Source organism: Phodopus roborovskii, unplaced genomic scaffold (genome assembly GCF_943737965.1).
Source record: "Phodopus roborovskii unplaced genomic scaffold, PHOROB, whole genome shotgun sequence".
Taxonomy (NCBI): domain Eukaryota; kingdom Metazoa; phylum Chordata; class Mammalia; order Rodentia; family Cricetidae; genus Phodopus; species Phodopus roborovskii.
Genome location: NW_026126470.1, coordinates 27,241,258 through 27,266,285, shown reverse-complemented (window position 1 = coordinate 27,266,285; position 25,028 = coordinate 27,241,258). Strand labels below are relative to the sequence as shown.

At 47.3% G+C, this 25,028-nt stretch overlaps 1 protein-coding gene across 1 annotated transcript in view; it reads left to right on the top strand.

Annotated features, from left to right (window-relative positions):
- The first annotated feature begins 7,567 nt into the window (after positions 1-7,567).
- Urb1 (URB1 ribosome biogenesis homolog) overlaps positions 7,568-25,028 on the top strand; it is a 55,056-nt gene continuing 37,595 nt past the window's right edge. The window contains exons 1-9 of the mRNA XM_051191872.1: positions 7,568-7,709; positions 10,797-10,936; positions 12,114-12,265; positions 13,155-13,287; positions 16,788-16,884; positions 19,074-19,159; positions 20,579-20,713; positions 21,627-21,751; positions 23,865-24,060. Of these exons, the coding sequence (XP_051047829.1) occupies positions 7,568-7,709; positions 10,797-10,936; positions 12,114-12,265; positions 13,155-13,287; positions 16,788-16,884; positions 19,074-19,159; positions 20,579-20,713; positions 21,627-21,751; positions 23,865-24,060 (1,206 nt within the window). The remainder of the gene's footprint in view (positions 7,710-10,796; positions 10,937-12,113; positions 12,266-13,154; positions 13,288-16,787; positions 16,885-19,073; positions 19,160-20,578; positions 20,714-21,626; positions 21,752-23,864; positions 24,061-25,028) is intronic.

Below are 25,028 nucleotides of genomic sequence, written 5' to 3'. Positions count from 1 at the left end.
GAACGTGATCTGCAACTAGGATGTTGCTGCTTCTAGGTCTTCCAAACAAAGGAAATACGCATGTGGTCGTAAACATAGGCAGGAGACATATTTCTATGTATTTGTTTCTGTATCTCTAGCTATGTTAAGATGCCCACACGGTCATCATACTGAAGTCTTTCATCCAGTCTAGTGTCTGATCCTCCAGGAGACAGGGCTGTGGAAGAGCAGGTCCTGCTGATCCCTCCTGGGGGCTGAGTGGGATGGAGGGTGTCGATGACCTAGTCACAGAGAGAACCACACTGAGTAGGGAGCCTGTCAAAGCAGGAGTTTTTATTGTAACAGGCATGCGCTTATATAGCTCTGAGAAAGAGGGTGGGGTGAGGCGTGAGGGCCAATAACATTTCACCGCATCAGCAGTAGCTGGGCAGAGGCAGTTTTGCTGAGTCAGTCCTACGTGGAAGTCATAGACCAAAGACAGGGTGCCAAACTCTAGCCAGGCCAGGCTCAGGAAGTTCTACTAGGCTTTGCGCCTGGGCCTTTTAGGTCCAACAATCCAGTACTAAGGAGTTAATTCCAGATATTCATTTTGTCCGCACCTGTGGCACAGACCACGCCCATTGGGGGTGGAGACAGGGGCAGATGTTACCTGGGGGAACTAAGGCTGAGGAGGGGGCTCCGGGAGCTCTCTTGCTTGCATCACGGGGACAGGAGAGCATCCCAAGGCATCCTTGGGACCAGGAACCTGCTGGTGTCCATCTGCCTATGTTGTGAGTTATTTCTCCCTGAATAAACATCTGTTCGGCCTATTTGTTTCTCTTGATCTTATTAAACATCAATACCTTACTGTCTTAGTGAGGGTTTCTATTATTATGAAGAGACACCATGGCCATGGCAACTCTTATAAAGGAAAAACGTTTAATTGGGGTGGCTCACTTAAGGTTTTGGAGGTTTAGTCTGTTATCATCATGGCGGGACATGGTGGCACTCCGACAGCCATGACGTTGGAAAAGGACCTGAGAGTTCTACATCTTGATCCACAGGCTACACTGAGTGTAGCTGCAGCATAGAAGCCTGTCTCCACAGTGACTCACTTCCACCAACGAGGCCACACCTCCTCCAGCAAAGCCACACCTCCTAATAGTGCTGCTCCCAGTGAGCTTATGGGAGCCAATGACATCCAAACTACTATGCTAACTCTCCAGCCCAGATGCTGACTTCGTTTTTTTGATCCCAGAATACACAGCATTTTTCCAAGTCATGAACGTACATTTCCATGGCATCATGTCTGTATTCTCGTCTATTGAGCTATTCCTCTATTGTTCACCACTATCATTCTAACTGGATGACTCCAAGCCATGTATGTCTCCTTGCAAGATCAGGCAACATGTCTTTTGCTATTTTGAAGTTGACTTAGCCATTCATAAACCATTATTTTTCCACATAAGGTAAATCAGTGTGTTTGTTTCTTAATGTTGATGGGGATAATTACAACTTCATAGCTGTGTTTATAAAGAACTGACAACTTTATATCGTGAAGCTATTTTCCGTGGACATAGTATGCCTGTCTAATCTGAGTTTCTTATACAATTTTCTCTTTATAAGTGATATAGAGTCTTTGTAAGTTTAGAGTTAATTTATAAGTTATAACTTTCACTTTTGTAAATTCAATCTTGCTTCCTATTACACTTTAAAATATTTTTATTTTTTAAAATTTTATTTTTATGTGAGACTGTAATTAACAGATGTTTGTGAACCAACATGTGTGTATTGGGTATTGAACTAAGGTCCTCAGGAAGAGCAGCTTTTAACCACTGAGCCAACCCTCCAACCTCCATTCCTGTTATTTCTAAAATTATGTGTATATGTGTGTCTGGGCACATGAGTGCAGTTCCAATGAAGGACAAAGGAGGGCATCGGATCCCTAGAGCTGGAGTGACAGGAGGTTGTGATTCATCTGATGTGGGTGCTGAGAACTGAACTTGGGTCCTCTCCAAAAGCAGTGTGTGTTCTTAATCACCCCAGCCTCCTCTGCCCAACTCCAGCCTCCTACTACACTTATAAGACAGCAGTTGTTAGTACAGATTTGTATACACAGCATTACATTACTACTAACTCTGGAAACTTACCCTAATATATGACAACTTAGCTGAGCCTTTAGTTTGTATTTCTCTTAAAATTTGGGAACAGATAATGGTTTTGTCTCTTGGTTCCCTTATTTCTTCATCTTAACTTATCTCATTAGCTAGGATTGCTAGTACTAGACAATAGTACAGACAGTGAAGAGATTTATTCTTTTTCTGTTTTTGTCAATCATAATTCAGAGTATTTCCATTCATGATGGTTGCTATATGTTTGGGGATAGGTAATCATATCCAAACTAGGGAAGTTCCTTTGGCCCCCAGTTCTATGTGAATTTTAAAAACACTCATAAATTGATAGTTTTTTGAAGGCTCATTATTATTGCCTCTCAAGATAGTTGTTTTTCTTTAATCCATTAATGTTGTAAATTATATAAGACATTAAATCATTCTTCTGTTTCTAAAGTACAGCATTGGACTCAGCTAATGTTTTATTCATATGACTCTATGTCCATAATTGAAGTAAGAACATCATTTTCCTACTTTTAATTTCCTCTAGCTGGTTTTAAAAAACGTATATAATGTTTTGATTAATTCTTTGTGAATTTCATATGCATACAGTGTATTTTGATAATTTACTCCCCACTCTTCTCCCTAACTCCTCCTAGATCCACCCTTCATGTCCTCTGGGTGTTTTGTTTTGGTTTTAGACATAGTCTCATTATGTAAACTCGGCCAGCCTGGAACTCACTATGTAAACCAGGATGGCCTCTAGCTCAGAGATACCCACTCGCCTCTGCATTCCAAGGGCTGGTATTGAAGCATTTGTTACTACCCACCCCTCTTTCCTTCCCTCTCTCCCTCTCCCTCTTTAAGTAACTCACTAAATTCAATCTGTGCTGCTCATATGGACATGGGTTCAGTGGGTGTGGGGCTGATCTACCAAGGACCACACCCTTAACAAAACTTTCTTTCTCCCAAGCAGCCATCAAATGTCAATATTTTCGTGTGTGTGTGTGTGTGTGTGTGTGTGTGTGTGTGTGTGTGTGTGGTGTGTGTGTGCGCGCGCGCGTTGTGTGTGTGTGTGTGGTGTATGTATGTGTGCTGTGTGTGTGCGCTGTGTGTGTGGTGTGTGTGTGTACACGTGCATGAGTGTGTGCGTGCATGTGTGTGTTGTGTGTGCGTGCGTGCGTGTGTGTGATGAGCCCCAGCTCCCTGCTGGAATGTTAATTGGTGCTCTTGGGCCTGTAACCATTGCTGCTGGGAGTTCATGAAGGCAGAGCCCTGTCACATCCAGAAGGTACTGATTCACTTTGGCCCTCCTCAACCTCTGTCTCTTAATCTTCCCTGCCTCCTCTTCCTTGATGGTCCCTTAGCCTTAGGGAAGGGAGTGTGATGTAGTTATCCCATTTACAACTGGGCGCTCCACAGACAGTTACTCTGCACTAACTGTTGCCCACTTCACAAGGAAACTTCTCTGATAAGGTCTGAGTGAGAGCTGTACTAACCTGTGGGTATAGAGATATAAATTTAGAAGGTGTTTTGATAATATGTCCACTTAGCAAAATGATAGGTTCACCCCCTCAGGCCTAAGAGCTCTCCAGCCTCGGGTTCTTAACTAGATTCTAGTCAAGTTCTAGTACAAGTCCTGAGTGCAAAGCAGGCCTTAAATCCGACCAGAAAGTGATTGGTTACCCTCATAATACACATGCCATCACTGCACCCATGGCACTAAGGCAGTTCATGGGGTCACAGCTGGATAAGACTATTGGTGACCTTTCTTTCCAAGCAATCTGCCTTAGCTGGTTTTTTGTTCTTTCTGGGGATTAACCTCAGGTCCTGACACTAACTGTATAAATGCTCTACAGCGGATCTCCATCCCAGCCCTCTTCTGGTCTTGTATTTAGCATTATGTTGGCCTTATAAAATAAGTTGAGATGCTTTCTTTTTTGTCTGCTTTTGTGGAACAAGCAGAGGGAATAAGGGATTGTAGATTTCATTAAAGGTGGCTAGAACTTTGAAAAATCATCAATGTCACAGGGAAAGTTTATTTCATCAGTTTAATGATTGCTTGTGTTTCCAGTTGTTCTAGTTTGTTTGGAGATTAGCTTTGGGACTTTTATTTTTTATCAGCTCATGCATTTCTTCTAGCTTTAAGAGTTCTGAGTAGTTGCCAGGCGTTGGTGGCACACACCTCTAATCCCAGCACTCGGGAGGCAGAGTCTGTGAGTTTGAGACCAGCCTGGTCTACAAGAGCTAGTTCCAGGTCAGCTCCAAAGCCACAGAGAAACCCTGTCTTGGAAAGAAAAAAAGAGTTCTGAGTAATTATTTATACTTTTATGCTTCTATGGCCTGTATTACTGGACTTAGAGAGATGGCTCAGTAGTTTTAGCCTCTCTTAAGTACTGGCTGCTCTTGCAGCCATGTCATGCAGAATGTCTCACAAGTACCTATAACCCTAGTTCTGGGGAGCCGATGCTTCTTCTAGCTTCTGTAGGCACCCAGCTTGCTCTTGTTGCCCAGGCAGACACATAGGCAAAACATCCATACCCATACAAACATAACGACATTTTTAAATACCTATGTTGTTTGTGTGCTAATTTCCTCTTTTACTCCTGTGGTTTTGTATATTCTTTCATTTTATTCTCGAAATTAATCTTGCCACAGGGTTGTATGTTCATTATAAAAAGAGAAGCAACCAGCTTCCCTGAAAGTTTGTGAGCATTTTTAAGATGTTTGTACCTCACTTGTTTATTCTTTTTACGACTCATTTCCATTTATACTTTTCCCACTCTTATGACTTAGCCCTTATCACTAGTTCGCGTATTTCCCATCTTCCCTGCCTTCTGATAGATTATTTTTAAAGCGGAACGCTTTCCTGTACACACTTGTGCCCAGCAGATGTCACTATGTAAAGTTCCATTTGTTGCATTCCAACTCTCACAATTTTGCTTATGCTTTCCAAAAATGACTAGGTAGAAATTGTATCCCTCACTCCAGACTAATGGGAAAACCTTTACCATCAATGCCCAAGAGATGATGGTCAAAAAGCATGGCCAGGTTCCATGTGGCTATTCCAGAATTTATGAATCCCCCTCTGTGCTCTAAAGGGGTCAGTTTTTATGACCATTCCATGTTCATTTTAAAACAACATGTATTCTCTATGTAAGCAATTTCTCTTATAGTCTATTAACTTTAAAATGCCATTATTTATATGTTCCTCCTACTTTTAGAAAGATGTCAACACAGTTTATATAATAGCTGTGACATTTATCAGTTGATATTTTAATCTCTAAGTTCCCTACAGCTTTTTTTTTTTTTTTTTTTTGCTATGTTTTGGCATTCAAAGTTTCTGGCCATGAGCTCTAGGACCATTTCTGAATATAACAGTCTAGGCTGTCAACATGATAGTGTTGATGGAGGATGTGGCCCTCAGTAACATGGATTGATAGGATACCTGTGTGCTTTCTGAACGGATCTGAAATTCTATCTTTGAAAATGTGCGTGTCTCAAGACTGTAAAGTGTAACACGTGGCCAGAACGCAGGCTGACTGAAGTCAATGTTCTGAAGTTATTTTTCTTGTTTGCCTGTGACCTAGCCCTTTTTCTCCATCTATGCCTCCCTTAATGACACAGTGCTACACCCAACATTCACTGGGTAGTACAACATAATCATGGATAGGCTTCAAAGTCTTACTCTTCTCAGTACCCGTTGGTGGACATACCAAATGTCCTCGTCCTCTGATGATTGGACCAGAGAACTTTTGTAAGGCAGGAGGTTTTAGAGGAGTTGAGAATCATGAAAGCAGCATTGGGAGGGAGGTGGGAATGAGTCCAAGGACAGGCCTTCTCCAGGGAGAACATTTCTGGAAAAGCTGTGTCAGTGGGGACTACAGATGATCGGGCATCAGGAAGATGTTGGGCAGAGTTGGGTGGGTGAGTAATGTCTTGGTAAGCTTTAATTGTCAACTTGACACAGTCTAGAGTCATCATTATGAGTGTGTGTGTCTGTGTATGTGTGTGGTGTGTGTGTGTGATATGTATATGTGTGTGTCTGTGTATGTGTGTGTGGTATGTACGTGTGTGTCTGTGTGTGGTATGTATGTGTGTGTGATATGTATATGTGTGTGTATGTGTGTGTGGTATTATGTGTGTGTGTCTGTGTGTGGTATGTACGTGTGTGTGTGTGTGTGTGTGTGCGCGCGTGTGTCTGTTGCACTTGCCACAGCATACAAATAGAGGTCAGTACACAATTTGTGGGACAGGGTCTCTCCTTCCACCATGTGGGTTCTGGGAGTTGAACTGAGGTCCTTTACCAGCCCCTAATTCTTTATAACGTACACCAGAACAGAGAGATGATAATTTCCCCAACGTCACAAAATCTGAACTCAAGTTTTTGACTGTTTCTTTTTCCTGCTGGCTTTTTTGTGGGTCCCTGCTGACTGGATGAGTGTTAGTCAATCAGTGAGGAGGATCCATGTGGACAATAGGTTCAAACCTGTCTTTATCTTCATCTCTTAATATTATTACATGGCTTTGGTTAATTTTTTTCTGCCCAGCCTATGACCAAGGGATTTCCACAGGTGCAATAGTTTTTCTAGACTATAGGCTCAGAATTAAAGGCAATCATAGTTAAAGACATCATAATAGCCACAGGGACCACATTCTTAGATGCTTAAAAGGTATTTGCTTCCAAAACACAAGGCAGTGTCTCCTCAGACTAGAAGAATATGACAAGGGATTTCAAGAACCATCAAACTGCACAACTAACAGGATAGTTCGGGGTTTTAAACCCATATCCCAGTATTGATAAGATCTAGTTTTTTGTTTTTGTTTTTCTTATGTAGCTGCCTGTTTTTACTCATTTTTACTTTTCCACATTGTGCCAGAGCATCTAGTGCAGCCTGTAAATCAACATTTGACCACCAACCACAACAAAAAAACTTGTCGTATTCCCTTTCCCTCTCAAGCAGTTCTTTAGCTATTGCATTACTTAGTGCTCTCCCGCCCAGGACTCGGGAGAGAGCAGCGCTTTGCTGTCTGCCTTTTACTGAGGGAGCTGAGCTCTGGACACCCTACATTGCCCACGGAGTTTTCTTAAACGCATTCAGCACGCTAAGTCTGCAGGAGCTCTTCGTGGGCGACAGGAGGTGACCTTCGGGAGGGGTGAGGTGGTTCTTCCTGCTCGGGGACGACCGCAACCAAAGGCACCGCCCGGACAGGAGAAGCGCTCTGCTCCCCGCGAGACGGCAGCAGTGTTGCGGTTTGCAGGGACCAGGGTCTGAAGGCGGGAGGCGATCCCTCGCCCTCCAGGCCCCGCCCCCAGCACCAGGCCCCGCCCTCCAGGTAGTTTCTCCGCCCCCGCCTCCAGCAGGCCCCGCCTCTTCCCGGGCTTCGCCGCCCAGGCTCCGCCTCTCCCCAGCCCCGCCCCTTCCGTGCCGGCAGCGCTTCCGGTCGCGTGGGTCTCCGGGGCGCGCGCGCGGTGGTCGGGGCGGGCGGCTTGCGCCATGGGGGTCCGCAAGAGGAAGGCCGCAGAGGCCCGGGGCGGCGCGGCGTCCCCCGCGGCCACGGCCAAGCGAGCCCGTGCGGAGGAGCTCACGGGCGTGCGGTTCAAGACGCAGCTGCGGGACGCGCAGGGCCCAGGGCCTGGTGAGCGGGGCGGGCGACGGGGGCTCCGCACGTCCGCGCTGTGCGGCCACGCTTCTCCCCGGGCGGCCAGCCTGACCTCCCGGCTGGGATGAGGGTCCCCGCCCGCTCACACCGCGGGCCTTTCCCGAGCTGGCTGGACTCGTCCTGGGCACCCGAGGGCACCTGTCAACCCCAGCAGTGGCGGTGACAGTGCTAGCAAGCCCCGGGCCGCCGTTGGAGCAGTGACTGAGGGAGTGGGGACTGCATTGCGTCTCGGGGAAGCCACAGTTGAGCCTGTGACTGTCGCGTGCGTTCGGACTGTGGTGCTGAACGTAACACAATGGGATGTTGCTCTCGGGTCCGGTGCATTGCTAATTAAAGCGTCGCAGGCCTTGGTGGCGCACGCCTTTAATTCAGCACCTGACAGGGAGGCAGAGGCAGGCAGATCTCTGTGAGTTCGAGGCCAGCCTGGCCTACCTAACTGTGTTAGAAATGCAGGGGTAGAGTTGGAACTTGCTGCAGGTGACATCTCCACAGGGAGAATGGTAGGCTGTCAGCGTCACTGAGCTACCCCAGGCTGGCGCACAGCCAAGGGACTCAGTAAACACCACATAGTGAGACTGTTTCAAAAAGTGTTCGCTCTCTCATATTTAAAAAACATTTATTCTTATGTATACAATGTCCTGCCTGCATGTAATCCTGCAGGCCAGAAGAGGGCACTAGATCTCATTATAGGTGGTTGTCAACCATGGTTGGGGGGGGGGGATTGAACTCGGGATCTCTGGAAGAGTAGCAGTGCTCTTAATCTCTGAGCCATCTCTCCAGCCCCCTGCCCCCCCCCAAAAAAAAAGTGTTCTCAACTGATTCTTTTCTTACAGTTTTTATTTTTAAACTTTTGGAGCCCACCCTTTTTAGTTTGCCTGGAAGATGATGCCTTTGTTAGCACAGAATCCAACACCCCACCCTTTTATTTGTTTGACACTTAATAGCAGCTGTTATTTGTTAGGTGCGGGGAAATCTGACCCAGGTCTTGCGGCTGTGGATCTGACAGTCGTTTTGAGAAAGCAGGTGCTCAGTAAAGTCACAAGTTTTCCGGAGGAGCCAGATATGCGTTGTGTGTAATGGGTCTGGGGCCCTAATTATGAGATGGAAGAAGGCTTCCCCCAAGAAGTAGAGTTGTAGAAAGGGTGTAGGGACAGGAGCCTCTGGCAGAAGAAAAGAGCAAGCTTGCTTCCTGAGAAGCTTATGTCTACATTTCCATGTCTAGCTAGAGAGCATCATGCTAACTGAGCACGTGTCAGGGGGCTAGCTGGCTGGACAGGCAATAGGTTGAGTGAAGTGATTGATGTGGCAAAGCTGAAGTCAGTGGGCGAATGTGGGGATTTGTAGATTTTTGTTTGACTCTAATTTCAGGCACCCTACCCCCCCCCCACACACATATGCTGAGGTCCTGTGATGGAGATGCTAGCAAGGGTAGTATTGGGGGTGGAGATGCTAGCAAGGGTAGTATTGGGGGTGGAGATGCTAGCAAGGGTAGTATTGGGGGTGGAGATGCTAGCAAGGGTAGTATTGGGGGGTAGGTGTCGGGGAGTTTTTCTTGGTGCAGTCGTGAGGGAAGATTGCTGGAAAGATGGATGTAGAGCTGGCAAGTGTAAGAGATCAGCAGTTCCCACCCCAGAATGCCCTGCGCTGCCTGGGGTTTGAGTTTGGTGAGTGTTGCTGTAAGAAAGTATTAGCACTGCTCTCCCTGCACCAGCAGCCCTTGGGTTCTGTGGGCTGTCTCTTGGATTCTGTATTGTCGTGAAGAGGAGTAGGTATTGTGAGTAGGGCACCTAAGGGTAGATCCACTGGGACACGGCCCTTGCTCATTGTCTCACCTGGCTGTGCTGCGGGTGCCTAGGGCAGCACACTCCTTAGACAGGGTGCTTGGGAATGGTTAAGCAGTGAGTATGTGTAGTAATGCTGCACTCATCCTAAAGTGAGATCGGAAAAGGTCTTGTGAGGTTAGCAGAGACCTGAGTGTGAGCAGACGCCACCTCGGTGCTGCTGGCTTTGAAGGGTTTCCTTTGTGTGCCTTTATACTTTGTAAGCCCTGCTCATTTCACAGTAAGGTACCCAGAACTCAGCCAGTGTTCAGTGAGTGCCCACCATGAAGCTAATAGGTGGCCACTCTAGGATGTGGGTTCAGGTGTTTGGGTCAAACTTATGTTTTTGCCTGGTATGTTCTTACCTGGTATGTTCATAGCGTAAGGATCCGTGATCCTCACACCTGACCAGATGTTACAGAATGGCTTGAATCAGCACGTAGAGCTGCTGTCCAAGAAGAAAGATGTGGTTGACTCTGGTCAGCTTATGACCCTCACCTGCAGAATCAAGTCCTAAGGCAGAGCCAGGATTGCAGCCAGAGTTTGCCCACCGCTGGCTTCATTCCTCATTTGAATGTTTCTAAAGACTGCTCACTAGATGTTAAGCAACATTTAAGTTCTTGCAGTTCTGGGTAGAAAGAACTCAGTATCCTGTTTATGAATGCTCTTCCTGGATCACACAGTTACCTCACCCTAACCTCATAATATGACATCACCTTTTCAAAGAGGATCTTGTAGTGAGATAGTCCTTCTGTAGCACTGACCACGCCCATTGGGGGGTGGAGCGATGGGCGGAGGTGACCTGAGGAAGGAGGTCGGAGGGGGCCAGGAAGGCGCTCTCTTTCTGGCCTGACTTGGACAGGAGAGGATCGGGTTGAATTTCCTGGTGTTCATCTGTCTAGGTTGTAAGTTATTTCTCCCTGAATAAACATCTATTCGGCCTATTTGTTTATCCTGATCCTTATTTACCACAATAGGATCTTTCTGGTGTCTCTTCTTATCATTAGGACACCAATCCTACAGGATTGGGGCATCAGCCTGGTGACCTCAATCATCTTTAATTGTCTCGTGGAAGCCCTGTCCTCAGGTAGTCTTGTGGGAGTTACAGCCTTGACAGGAACCTGCAGTTCAGTGGGTTCCTCCGCCTCTTTGGGTACATTAGAGGTGTGAGCGCCACAGAGCAAGGAAAGTGTGGTGGTGTAGTAGCTGTGATGTCCTGTTGATCTCTTAACTCTTATTTCAGCTTTGGAAGCCTTCCTCTCTGCTGCCAAGCAACTCCCACAGGAAGACATGTATGATGTCGTTGAGGGCTACATCAAGATTTCCATGGAGTGTGCAGAAATTTTCCAGCTCCTGAGTGGAGAGAAGCGGCCTGAGAGTGAAGTAGGTTGTTTCTTACTGGTGTGATGAAGAGGAGTCAGTGTTGTGTGTCACTGGGCATGGCAGTCTGACATCCATGTCTTCCTACAGAGCGTGACCGCTTGTCCCAGTGCTTCGCCTCTGTGATGGGAAAGAGCAGCTCCCCTTTAGTAGTTCATCAGTGATGTCATAAGTCAACCCTTTAGTAGTTCATCAGTGATGTCATAAATCAGCCCTTTAGTAGCTCATCCGTGATGTCATAAATCAACCCTTTAGTAGTTCATCAGTGATGTCATAAGTCAACCCTTTAGTAGTTCATCAGTGATGTCATAAATCAACCCTTTAGAGCTCATCAGTGATGTCATAAATCAACCCTTTAGTAGTTCATCAGTGAAGTCATAAGTCAACCCTTTAGTAGCTCATCAGTGATGTCATAAATCAACCCTTTAGTAGCTTATCAGTGACATCATAAGTCAACCCTTTAGTAGTTCATCAGTGACGTCATAAGTCAACCCTTTAGTAGTTCATCAGTGATGTCATAAGTCAACCCTTTAGTAGCTTATCAGTGATAAGTCAAGGTTGCAGTTTTAAAAAACATTTATTTATTAAATGAGTGCTTTGCCTGTATGTATGTATGTGTGAATGTATGTGTACCAATGCATGCTTAGTTCCACAGAGGCTAGAAGAAGGTGTTTGACGTGTTGGGACTAGCTAGAGTGTGGACAATTGTAAGCTGTCATGTGGGTGCTGGGAAGTGAACTCCGGTCCCTGGGAGCAGCCAGTGCTCCTGGCGGCTGAGCCATCTCTCCAGCCCTAGGGTTGTAGATTCTCAAGAGCATACTTGGTTTGCTTTAGCACTAAACAGATGCCCTGTTTCAGACTCAGAACACTCGTGGAGTTGATTGGTTTCAATGAGGTTCAAAATTGGAGCTGTTTCTGATCTTGTTGATCATGGGACTCATGTGGTCAGGCTGTAGAACCAGATGTCCTCAGATCACAGAGTTTGTCCTTTGCTTTCATCTAGTGAAACTATAAGCAGCCTCTTGACTGTTTCTAATTCAGGGTCTTGGCAGGTGAGGCTGTTAAACTCTGGCCTGTGTGCGTCCCTGTTAATTTGGCTCAGGATCTGGGGGAGGCCTAACTTCAGAACTTCATAAGACAAGAATGAAATGATCATTAGTGTTGAATTTCACCTTTGCAGATGCTGTTGATATTTCAAGTTTTTGAGGCCATATTATTGAGGACAGCCAGTGACCTGACACATTTCCACGTGGTGGGAGCCAATGTCGTTAAGAAGCTACTGAATAACCACATGAAGCTGCTGTGTGAGTCCCTGTATGCGTCTGGGTACAGGTGAGTTACTGCCTTGTGTTGGCTAGTACTGAGGCTTTGGGACCGTGTCTCCGCCCTTCCTTCATCAGTGGCCAGCAGGGACTGTTGCTGACTTCTCACACCAAGTGTCCCTTCCTCTCTAGCCTTCTTGTAGCTTTCTTCACTGTCCTGACATAGCCTGTCCTGCCTGGATGGCTCCTCTGTGAGGTAGTCATAGGCTGTGTCTTCCAGCACTTTGCAGAGAACAGGCTTCACTGGCCATCTTAGGTCAGTAGCCGTCCCTCTGGCCTCTGTCTCCATGTCCTACTGTAGTTTTCTGCATGTGGACAAATAAATACCTGTGTAGTTGATGCAGTGGGCTACATCTGTTGACTGTCTTCTTCCCCTAAATATGTATGTAGTGATCATAGCATCTTACTTTCCTAGTGTCTAGAGCATTCACCTTGCATGGAGCCAACAGTTCTGGCAAGCTCAGAGCAGAAGGCTGCCAAGGGGACACTTAAGAAACTCCTCTTTGAAGTGGTCCTTTGTGTCCCCAAAATGCAGGACTGAGATGTGGCTGCTCAGTCACTGACGATTACTTGAGAGATAAAATTTTCATTTTTAGCATCAGGCATAATGGCTTATACATTAATCCCAGCACTCCAGAGGCAGAGGCAAGCAGATCTCTGTAAGTTTGAGACCAACTTAGTCCCTACATAGTGAGTTCCCCTTTAGCCAAAGCTGCATACATAGTGAATCTGTCTCAAATGATAATAATTTTCTCATCTGTGTATTAGGGTCTTTCTTTGGCTTTTAAGCTCCTTTTAAAGTTTTTCTTGTGCTTAAAAATTTTTGGAAGAAAAGAACACTCATACTTCCTTCTTTTTCCTGTCTCTGTCCTCACACTTGGTTTCCTGTCCCTGTGCAGGTTGGCTCGAGCCTGCCTGGACCTGATGGCTGCCATGGTGACCCAGGGTCCTGAAGCCGCCAGGGATGTGTGCAGCTGTTTTGATTTGAACAAAAAAGCCTTGTATGCCCTGGCGACCAAGAGAGACTCAAAGGTGAGAGCCGCAGTGTCACACTTGTCCATAATTCCTTTCCCTTGGGGGGGGCATGGTGGTCATTCCCCCTCCCCTCCCTTGGCTCCCATACCTGTGCGTTTGAGTAGGGCAGAAGCCTTTGCCTCCCCGCCACCCTGGCTTTGATGGGGCCAGGGCCAGTGCCTCAACAGAGCCTGAACATTTGGGACATTCGGAAAGACCTGGCCTCCCTGAGGGGACAAGGTTGGCTTAGTGCCTTAGGGCTCTGGGCTGAGAGGATAATTTGTGCACCTTCTCTGCTGAGTGACTAGAAAAGCGTCGCTCTGTCCTAGCTAGTTTATACAGCTCCCAGGCCTCTTGCCATTCGGTCCTCTCTAGAGCAACCCTTTCTGAGGGCTCCTGGGATGTGTGGTAGTCTTGCCAGTGTGATTGGAGGCAGGGGTGCTCTGTTTTCAGGAGCTCTAGAGGTGACACTTGGGTTTGGCAGGACTCTGGAGAAGAAAACACAACCAAGACGTCAACTTCCCAGCACAGGAGCCAGCTGCAGGTCGTGGTAGCGCCTGTTCCTGCTTGCCAGATTGGCGCCTAATGGTGCTCAGTGGTGTGCACAGCCAGGGCCCAAGGGCTCTCCTCTTCCTGAGAACAGAGCACAGGGCACACATGCAACCACCTGTTAAGGTGGAGAGCTGTGTTGCTTTGCATCTCCTGTGCAGCGGTGTGCTTGCTAGTGTTCCCAGTATGCCTGGGGGTTAAATTTCTAAATTGCTAGGAAGTAGACCAAAGGGTTGCTAATAATGCCATGCAACTTTTATGGCTTTGTGAGACTTGCCTGATACTGAGGGTTGTACAGAATTACAAATAAGACAGTCTCTGAGGGAAGAAAGTCCAGATCTTAGTGTCCCTCAGACACTATGCTTTATTAACGCGTCATCAAATTCCCACCAGTGGGCAAGGGCTTTGGACATGAAATGCATTGATAATGAAAAGAGTACTTGCTGTTTGCACAGTAAGGCCAGTGTCGAAGTTCTTTGGTCTTGTCTGGCAGTGAGCCTAGCAGTGATTGTTTATCAGATAATCTATCCTCCCCCACCCTGATTTAGTTATCAAAGCTGTCTGAGTAAAGCAGCCTGTTGTACCGGGCCACCCAGACAGCCTGGGCAGTATGGAAAAGCCCAGCTAGGGCTGTAGGGCTGCCCCTCCCAGACCCTGGCTACAGCCATGGTTCACCTCAGACTCCCAGGTGGGCTGGTTACCTCTGTCACCTTGAAAGTGCATGTGCCTTTCTGTGTGATCTACAGAAGCTCCCTTTGGTGCTCTGTATGTGTGGTCAGAGGCATTAAAAATAGAGCAGCACAGGAGCCCCTGTTCTAGTTCTAGCTAGTGTCAGCCACTCACCCTGCTCACACCCCCACCCCCCACCCCGCTTTTCACTTGACTTTTATAGCCAATCCCAGGCGGGAATCATATTTCAGGGCAAATATTTCAGCATGTACTCTTAGCAGAAGAATGTCTTTTAAAAAACAAAGCCACAATGCCATTATGGCACTGCCACCATTAATAATTTCTTACCATGAACACCCAGTGTGGTCTTTGGGTCTTCCTGTCTCAAAAGCCATTTCTATACTTCTTGGTTCCAACTGGGTCCAAACAAGGTCCATTTGCTTGTTGTGTTTGGCTGATAGGTTTGCTGGGTGTCTTTAAAATCTTCAACGCTCGGCTTGCGCCGTCTTTATCTCGTCTCGTGTAGCTGGGGGTGGAGAGCCGTTTCTGGGTTGTAAGGTGTATTTCGGTGTTCCTGAAGAAAGCAGATCATGGCTCCTTTCATCCAGCCAATGAAAGCTTGTTAAACCCTGTGCCAGAGAGTGGTTTCGCCATGTTTCGGTCTAGTTTAGAAAGTGTCTTCAGAACAAGCCCAGAGAAGTTGAGGGTGTTTTCTGTCTGGGGTCACAGCCCTGTGAGATCATAGAGTGGCAATGAGGGACAGGCACAGGCCGCCGCCACTCTGGGAGTGGGGCCTCGCAAGGGTCTGTGGGATGGAGGCCTGCTGTGATCAGCCTAGGGAGAAGGAAGGGCGCCCTTGTCTCTGTGATCAGCCTAGGGAGATGGGCTCCCTTGTCTCTGAAATTTGTCAGGCTAGTTTCTCTACAGTGTGGGGACCTGAGGGTTGAGGTTGGTTGGGGTATAGAATGGGAACCAGATTCCTTTTCATGTAGAAATTCTAGGTTGGAGGAACCCCCAGGAAGATGCAGCCCAACTCTGCTGTGTGCCCCTAGTCTGGGAAATCTAGAGTCACAGCAGGCTGGGACTAGGGATCCCAGAGCCCTGGCTTCAGCACTGTACTGGACGCTGCTTCTGCTGCTGATGCCGCCGGGATTTCTAGCCCTTTGCAGAGTGGGAATGCTCTTCCTTGGCTGGCGATGGGAGCTGAGTGAGATGGCGGCCATCCGGTGTTGACTGTAGTGCCTGACACGGATCAGGGGCTCAGTAGACTCAGCCATTGCCCTCCCGCCACTGCCTCTTGTATTGCTGCTGACTGGGCCAGGAGGCTCTGTAAGGCAGGGCCGCTGACTTCTTGGTCTTGCCAGGCACTCAACCGTATCTTCTATCATAATATTTCTTGGCAATGCATTACGGCTTCTTGGAATAATTGGGAATTGGAAAAGGTCTTCTTCAGTTTAAGTGGTGGAGGCTCTAAGTACACATTGCCGTGCTGGAGCAGCTGTGGAGACCTCCTCTCCCTTGTGTTGAGACGTGAATGTGTCTTAACAACACTGGGAGGGAAAGCTGATCACATCATACACGTAAACAAGAGAACAAGAGAGACAAAAATGCAGGCCCTGCCTGCCGCTCGCTCGCAGGAAAGCCTGCAAGCTTTAGGGCCCTCAAGGGTAGCAGGTAGTGACTCGTGTCTGCCCGCTGACTCCCTGGGAGCCTTAGGCAGCTGCTCTGTCCTCACTGTCTTTGTTCCCGCCTCCCTGGATTATGCAGATGCCTGTGGGCTGTACCCTGGGCTGTCCATGGGTTTGTAACATGAAGCATCTGTGCTTTGGTTTTTAGTGTGATTTAATAACTTATTTACAATATTTAATAAAAACCAGATATTACCACACTGGCGTCTCATCAGAAGCAGCACTGTGTCTCCATTATCTCTGGCTTTTCTGAAACACAATAGATTGTTTTCCTTAGCAAGCAAGAGGGAACGGTTCCCAGCAGAACTGAGGATCTTTGGCCCTGTCCCGGAGTGAACTAAAGAAATTTATGTCGAGAGTCAGGGAAGGGGCACAGCTGTTTGAGCCATGCTTTTGTATAGAGAATAGGACTAGAAGAAGAGAGGAAAGCAGAGAAGGCTCTTAAGACTTGGGAGATGCAAAGAAAATGTGCTTGCCATGAAGAATAAGGAATCCCTGTGCTGAGCCTGGAGACAAGATAGGAGGCTGGTGACGCTAGGCTGGGAGGTGTGCTTGCCTTCTGTGTTTGTGTCTCCAATGACTGCGTGTGACATTGGGTCTCCTGTCTTCCAGGGGGTGCATGACGTCCGGCTGGCCTACATCCAGTTCGCCCTCTCCTTCCTGATTGCAGGCGATGACAACACCATAGGTCAAGTCCTGGAGCTAAAAGGTAAAAGGTGGGGCCTCCGCTTTGTCCTCGGGAAAGTGCAGTTCAGAGAAACCTGCCGCACGCTGTGTCCTCTGTAGCTGTGGTGCCCTGCAGTGCTCAGAGGACGTGTCTGGGCGGAGAGGCTTTGGGCAGGTGTGTGTTGATAGCACTGATGGTATCCTTTGAGGCTGTCTGAGTACTGAGCACAGCCTGAGGCAGATGAGGAAGAAATGCCCGGAATCATAGCCTTGCTGCTAACTGCCTGACTTGCTTAGCGTTTGCAGCTCTAACCTTGTTACGTATCTATCTTGTTATGTGTGGGAGTCTTCCTTGAGTGCCTGTACACCACGTGCATGTGCTGCCTGCAGAGGACAGAGGACACATGGCATCAGACCTCCTGGGTCTGGGGTTGTCAGCAGTTGTGATCTGCTAATGTGGGTGCCGGGAATCAAACCTGGGTCCTCTGGAAGAGTAGCTTGTGCTCGTAACTACTCATCTCTCCAGTCCCAGGAACTGCGTTTTTAAATGAAGTATAAGTGACTGGGATACAGCTCAGTGCTATAGCACTTACTTGGCTTGTACAAGGAGTTTGATTCCCTGCATTATAATAGGTAACATGGGTAGATAAATTTAATTGCCTTAATGGCTGTACTCTATGTTAACAGTATCAAGGCACCAGGGAGCTGCAGCTTGACCACCTTCTGATGACTGCCTCCTTAGTGCAAGGCTTGTTGTAGTTTGTTAGGAGCGTTAGTGTCTTATTAAGCAGTTCAGAAAGATGTTGTTCCGGGCAGAACACTGGGCTCAGTCCTTGGAGGAGTCCCCATGTGCTAGAGCCTCCCCCAAGACAGGGAACCTGAGCTTCACGCAGCAGGTGATAGTATGAGCATCACGGGAGGGATGTGCTGAATTTGCTTAGGGGCTACACTGATGGCTTTTCTTGTTGCTGTGATAGAGTACCCGTCAGAGGCAACTTAAGGATGGAGGGTGTTTTGGCTTGTGTTTTTAGGGAGCAGTTCTTCATGGCAGGGAAGGCAGGAGCCTGGGGCAGCTGACGACATTGAGTCCATGGTCAGGAGCAGAACGAGAAGAATGCTGGTGTTCACTCACTTTCTCCTTTCTGCTTAGTCAGGGAGCACAGCCATGGCATAGCAGTGTTCACAAACAGGGCCATCTTCCCTCTTAATTAAACTTGTGGACGCACCTTCCTAGACAAGTCCAGAGGTTTGTTTCCATGGCAGCTCTAAATCTAGTCAAGTTGAAAGTGAGAATTGGTCATTGTAGAGCCTCCGACAGTTTCCCCTGCTCTTTCCAGGAAGTAGCTCAGGATTCGGCTGGAGATGTTGTGGTTCCCCTGTGGTCATCTCATCCCCCTGGCTTCTCTTTAAAGGATGGGCGAGTGCTCATTTACACTGCCAGTAGGACAGTTGGACCTTGTGCGTCAAGACTTTAAAGATGTTAGGTCCAGATATTGCATGTTTAGTCAGTTGTCCAAGGAAATAAGTAAGGATGTGAGCAGAGGACTGCTTAGGCCAGAGTCTTATTACTGATTAACAGTTAGGTTCCTGAACATCATTCACAAGGGGGGAGGTGAGCAAATTGAATACTAGATGTCAGGTGGAAAATACACACCAATGTCAGTGTTTGAGTGACAGGTGCTTGAGTGTAGAGTAGCATTCTTCCATGAACACTGGACAGCATATGAGCCCAGCAGAAACCAACAGTCAACTCAGATGTCACAGTGTTGAGGTTGAATTAGAGGGTTTGATGTGTTTCCCTTTGTAGAGATGTGTGTTGCTTTGGGCTTGTGTGGAGCAGGCGAGACTCTAACTGCTTTGACACTTCTGCCGTGTCACCTCTAGGTCTGAGTTGGTAGAGGCAAAGGGAGAGCCGACTTCAAAAATGGTGGCACCTCAAGTGCCCTGAGCTTGTCTGAGTGGGAGGGAGGCTCTCATGGGCTGGTGTCGTCCTCTGCACCCTCTCCTGAATAGCACCAAGTTGCTTTTACTTCGTGTGAGAAAGCACTACATGGGCTGGGCCAGTACCAAGCATCCTGCATCCCTGAGATGTCCCTGATTCCCTGGGCCGTGCGGCAGGTTCACTGCTGAAAACTTGTGTGATGGGTACAGAATTTGAACTTGCCATGGTGTCCTTCGCCCCTCATTTCAAAGTACCTTAAGAGTTTCATTCTTTGCAACTTTTATTTTCAGAGTTTATCCCCTGCATTTTTAGCTCGGGCATAAAGGAGGATAAGATTTCTACCATCAACATTTTGTTGTCTACACTGAAAACAAAGGTATGTATCTGCTTCTTTGAGGATACCTATGGGCCTGTCCCCTACTCCACCCCCACCCCCATCACCCTCTCTCACACACTACTGCCTGCCCCCTGTGTTTAGGGTTGAGTTTGCTGTAAGGTAGTTGGGACAACAGCTTCTTAGGCTTAAACTTGGCCTTGGTGGGCAGTAATTCTCGGAGCCAGAGGGTTATAGAAGGACTGGAGCTCAAGCAGCCTGGCTCCTTGGGTTGCCCTAAGAGAAAAGCTGTCACTCTGCAGTCCATGGGAATTCTACCACAGTGTCGTGGGCTGGAAATCCAAATGATACTTCTTTTATACATCTGTCCAAGTGTTCATTCGAGTCATGTTGCATATTCTGCCCTTTTCAGGTATCTGAAACATTTTAAAACTTAGTGAAGGGACCATGGCTTTTATATAGAGATACTTTCAGTGATCAGTAAAGAAACTGATCCTCCAGAATGAAAAGTTGGAAGCCCGTGCTTTAAAACTGGCTGATAGCATGGACAACACATTAGGTAGTATTTACTGTAGTGATGCTAACCTAAGGGTGTTTGGCTTCTTCTCTACCAGGGGAGAACATTTGCAAGTGTCTGGAGATAGTTTTGATTGTCACACAATGGGACAGGCCCACTGGCCCTTTGTGAATGACCCAGTGATGTTGCAAAACATCCTACAGTACAGCTCCCAGAGTGGAGGTCAAGAGACCCTTAACTTGAAATTACTATGGGTCTTTGCATTAGAACCACCTGAGGATACATTTGGCAGGAGAGAATTCTACCACTGAACCACCAGCGCAAACCACCCAAGGATACATCTGGAGTACACGTTCCTGGACTACAGTGACAGGGAGTTAGGAGTAACTCTTGGTGGGGCTGAGATGTTGATCTGGGTCCTATTTGTAAGAGCCAGTGCCTACTCCCTAGATAGAGGTGTGTTGAAACTGTTCAGCAGGATGCTGATTGTCTTTGTGGGGAATAGCCAGAGTGTGGGACCACCAATACAAACACCCCAGGAATAGTGACATCACTTATGGTTCAGTCAGAGCCCAGAATGGTAAAGCCCTCCAGAATGATCCTCTGATGAAATCTTGAATGATGTGAGAAGAACTAAACCACACAAGTAAACATCCAATCCATAAATAAATATAACTCATGTAAAAAAGAAAACCCATTAGTACACACGTGTGCATTGTTGATATAGATAGGTGAGTGGGGCTAAAAGGAATACCTCAGAATGGTGAGTGGGTAGTCTAAGGTATTTGAGAACGTTGGCAGATTCTCTGTTTCTCTTTGTGATTTTCCTTTTCTTTGGTAATTTATCTCCTCTCGGCACGCTTACTTTTGTAATAGTAGAAATCAGTGAGCAGTATTATAAACATTATTGGCTTTCTTTTTCTTTCTCTTCTTACTGTATCCAGGTAGTCCACAATAAAAACATCACAAAAACCCAGAAGGTGCGATTCTTTACAGGACAGCTTCTGAATCACATAGCTTCTCTCTACAACTGGAATGGGATCACAGATGTTGTTGCAGAAAGCCCAGAGGCCACCGAGGTGAGTCACCGTGTTCACGTAGTTTTGTTCTTGTGTGTGACCTGTACGGTCAGGAAAAGCAGGCATCCCAATACTACCCCAGACCGCTAAAGAAATCCCACATGATCTGTTGCCTTTGACTTATGTTTAGATGGGTAAGTTAATTCTCTGCCAGATAGGATACGATTTCTGTAAGGCTTTTATTCTAGTCTTAGAGCAATGCGAGTAAATCTCCTGTTTTTAATGAGGACACAGTTGCCTCCTGCTGAGTGACTTCCTGGCTGGCCCTGGTAGGTTTATAGGACTTCTCCAGCTACATCTTCCTCCTCTTGCTTGGCTCTTCTCCTTTTCCTTTTTAAGATAGCCAGCTTTTGTAGCGTAACTTTCTTACTTGAGAACTCTGTCTAGAAGACCTCGCAGTTTGTTTATTGAGAGATAGTTTATGTTGTGGCTGTTAATTGATTGCCAAATTAAAAGCCTAAGCTAGCATTCATCTTGGTTTTCTGCATATGCTTCTGAACATGAACTTGGCTAGGCTGGTAAGGGCTCAGTCTCCCTGTTGACTAAGCAGCTTATTGTTGCATCCTTTTATCTTGGTAACTTGCCCATGCCCTCCTGTCCGAACATGGTTTTGTATGTTTCTCACCAGGAAGTCCCACAGGCTGATAAAAGCACTGACAAATGTGGGATTTTATTCAAAATCACAAGAAAAATAAGTCATTTTTGACTTTAAAAAATGTAAGTTTAAACTCAGCCCTCTTAAGAGTGTGGTTTCACGGTGATGCGTGTTCCTTTCCTGGGTTACTCATTTCTTTTTAAACTGACCTCAAGTGTTTGATTTAAAGTGTTTCTTAGTTGTCATCATCTGATGACACTGCTCTGCTTTTATTATGTAGCTAGAACTTTGGAATTGATAGTTTGTTAAACCTTCTAGGTGTCTGCTGAAGAGGCAGGGAAAGCCATGGTGAGGGACCTCGTTCATAACTTCCTGATAGATCTCTGCTGTTCCCGAAAGCATGGGATTTGTTTTTATGACGCCTCGTTGGGAACTTCTGGCAGGTAAAGTACATTGCTGTGTGTGTTCCTCAAAGGGTAGCATGTGCTAGCCATCCGGTGGAAACCAGTTAAGTGACGGCCTTGGAGCTTAGAGTTAGAATTGTTACATGATTACACTTACTTTAGGGCTGATGCTGGAGATCAGAGAGTCTCTCCATCAGCCCTGGGGACGGTGGCTCACAGTAGCAATTTAGGTACACAGAAAAAGGAGCATTTACACAGGGGAAGGCAGTGCACATGCATGCCTGGCTGTACTTAACGAATCTAAGAGAGTCTCGAGAGCGGACCTTGCCAGGGAGGTTAGGCCTACTGACAGGCCTTACAGTAGCCCTGAGCTCTGAGGCCACTTAGAGGGCAAGGCACTTGCCCTGTGAGCAGCAGAGCCGCTCAGATCCCAAAGCTGACCCGTGTACAGCTGAGTCCCTGCTGCTCCCTGTCCCCATTTCATCAGTGAGTCCAAATCTAATGGTCCGAATTCTTTTCAGTGTGTTTGTAGTCAGGTAATTATATGTCTTTGCTTTTTTCCTCAAGCAGTCAGTCTGCGCCACCTTCATTCAGTACTAAAAATGACCGTGTTCTCTAGTCCTTAGTGGTTTGCTTTCCACCTCTTGCCTGCATGGCATTTCTTTTATGAATCAGGCTGGGTGTGGTGGCGCACGCCTTGAATCCTAACATTTGGGAGGCAGAGGCATGTGGATCTCTGTGAGTTCAAACCCAGTCTGCTCTATAAAGTGAATTCCAGTACAGGAAGAGCTACATGATAAAGACACTTTGTCTCAAACAAACAAACACAAAAGAATTCGGTTCCTTGTAACTTGCAATGTCTATAGGGACTTAATTGATTCCTTCAACATGGTAGCATGGTAGGGAAATCTACATGTGACTATAGATTAGTTTTGAGATTATTTTAATTTAATTTACTACATTTCCTTTGTTTTTCCTATTTATTTTATGTTTGTATTTTCTTGTGTGTGCTTGGAATCGAATCTAGGGCATTAAGCACTCTGGGCAAGCGCTCCACCCGTGAGCTGCTTTCCTAGCCCCTCTGTTACTGGGCCCCTGCAAAAAAGCCGTAGTTAACGTGGGGTGTTGACACTAGTGGCAAACAGCAAGTTTTTATGTGGGGATGGGGGGGGGGAAGCGACGCTGTGCTGGTTGGCAATGGGAGGAACTGAGGAATTGAGGCCAGCGTGTCCCAGCAGTCACCAGCAGTCACGGGACTCATGCCGTCGATTGTCCTGGTCCCCACACAAACGTCACGACTTCAGGGAAGCTTACCGTGGTTGCCCTCGCTCACATAGCCCCTGTTGCCACTGTCACCTTGCCTGGCCAGTGCTTGTGTGACTGCTCACCACCATCTACAGTTGTTCCTCTGTTCCAAGTTTGAGTGGAGAGACGTGGTCAGAGCAGAGGCTGCTCGTCACCTAGGAGTGCTCAGCAGACAAAGTGCCAGCGTGGAGAGGCGCAAGCTTTTTCTGTGAGGTTAGATAGTGTGTTGAGCTTGACAGGCCGGTCTCTGACTACCCAGCACTGCCGTGTGACACGAAACGTCCATAGGTAAAGACGGATGGTGGTAGGCCTTAGTATGGCAGCCCTGGTGAGCCGCTGAATTAATAAGCAGATGACAAGGCCCGGTACAGCTGGAGGCTCGGACTATTCTGGGTCAAGAAGATGTGAAAATAGTCTTTTCTTGTGGCTTTGGGCAGATAAAGCCTGGCACCCTGGAGCTTCAGCCAGAGGGGTCCGGGGATTGGTGCTTCCTGCTTGAGGCTTAAGTCAGCAGCCCTTTCTCTGCTTGCCTTTGTTTGCTGGCCAGGCTGCTGCAGAGCTTGTGAGCTTGAAGCGATCCCACTTCAGCCTCTTGAGCATGGACTTTCAGGAGCGTGGTATCGTGCCCAGCCTTTCTGCTGTATTCATCTCATGCTTGGAGACACTTTGCTTTTTTGGGGACACCATGGTTCTTTCCCCATGGGATTACTTCCCTTCATTGGCCCCATGGGTGCCCTGGAGAAAGCGCACTCACTGGCATGTGGCTGCGGTGTCCCCAGAGGACTTCAGTGCTCGGTGTATTTGAACCTCTCCGGCTGACCTCTCCTGTCTTGTCCATGTGAAACAGAGGCGGCAACCTGACGCTCCTGCACTTCTTGTTGAGTTTGAAAACTGCAGCTGGGGATGAGCTGGTGGCCACTCTGGTGGTGAACATTCTGAAGGTGTGCCCAGACCTGCTGACCAAATACTTCAAGGAAGTCACGTTCTCCTTTCTCCCGAGAGTGAAGTCCACTTGGCTGAACAATGTGAAGCTGCTAAACAAGGTACAGAGCACAGCAGGCCGATCGGGCAGTGTCGGGCGAGCTGGGCGTGCAGTGAAGCCATCTCAGGGTTAGGGTTACTTGAGACCATGGGGCTGGGGCCTCTTCCTTTGATGGCATCCGCTTTTCACTGAGCTGGATCTGGAATTCTCCCTTCTGACTCAAAATGAGTTTCTGATCCTTGGGAATGGCAAGTTAGGCTGGTATCAGTGCACTCTGAAGAGGGTAATAGAGTCTACAGGAGCGGTGAAATGTGTGAATGTGTGTATTAACCCCTTCCCATTAACCCCTTCCCAGCCCTGCTTTGGCTCAGATGTCTGCTTCTTGAATGCTTGGGACCAAGAAAGAAGGTGTTTCCGGGTGGGGGTTGGGTGGATTTTGTGATTTTTGCATAACCTCCGTAAGGTCTTTGCTATTTTGGCGACCCTCCTGTGTCTTCCCACACAGCACTGGGGTTGCAGGTACATGCACAGTCATGCTTAGTATTTTATGTGGGTTCTGGACCATTGAACTAAGGGTCCATATGTTTGTGCCTCGGGTACCTTACTCACTGAGGCATGTCCAGAAATCTGAAATTTGAAATGCTGGGACACTTGAACATTGAGTTGGTGTTCATACATACCTATAAAATAAATATAACTTTTGTGTGACCCCTAGTGTGGCTGACCTTTCTCTGATTCATGATCTTCCTATTGGGGAAATTTCCATGATGGTTTGCTTGTGCCTCAGTTTGATCCTGGCATTATCTGTAAGACCAGCTTTTTTTTTTTTTTTAAACTCCTATAGTCTCCCATTTTCTTAGAGCATCTATGTGTGAGGCCCCCTGAATCCAATGAGAAGGACTCACCTTAGCCCAGCTTGGGGAAACTGCACTGTGGCCATTTGTCCCAAGAGCAGCTTTTGGTGCTGTGTAGCCCGGTGCTGCTGAAGGGGCACTTGTGTGGTTTTTACAGCCTGGCTTGTTCACTGTG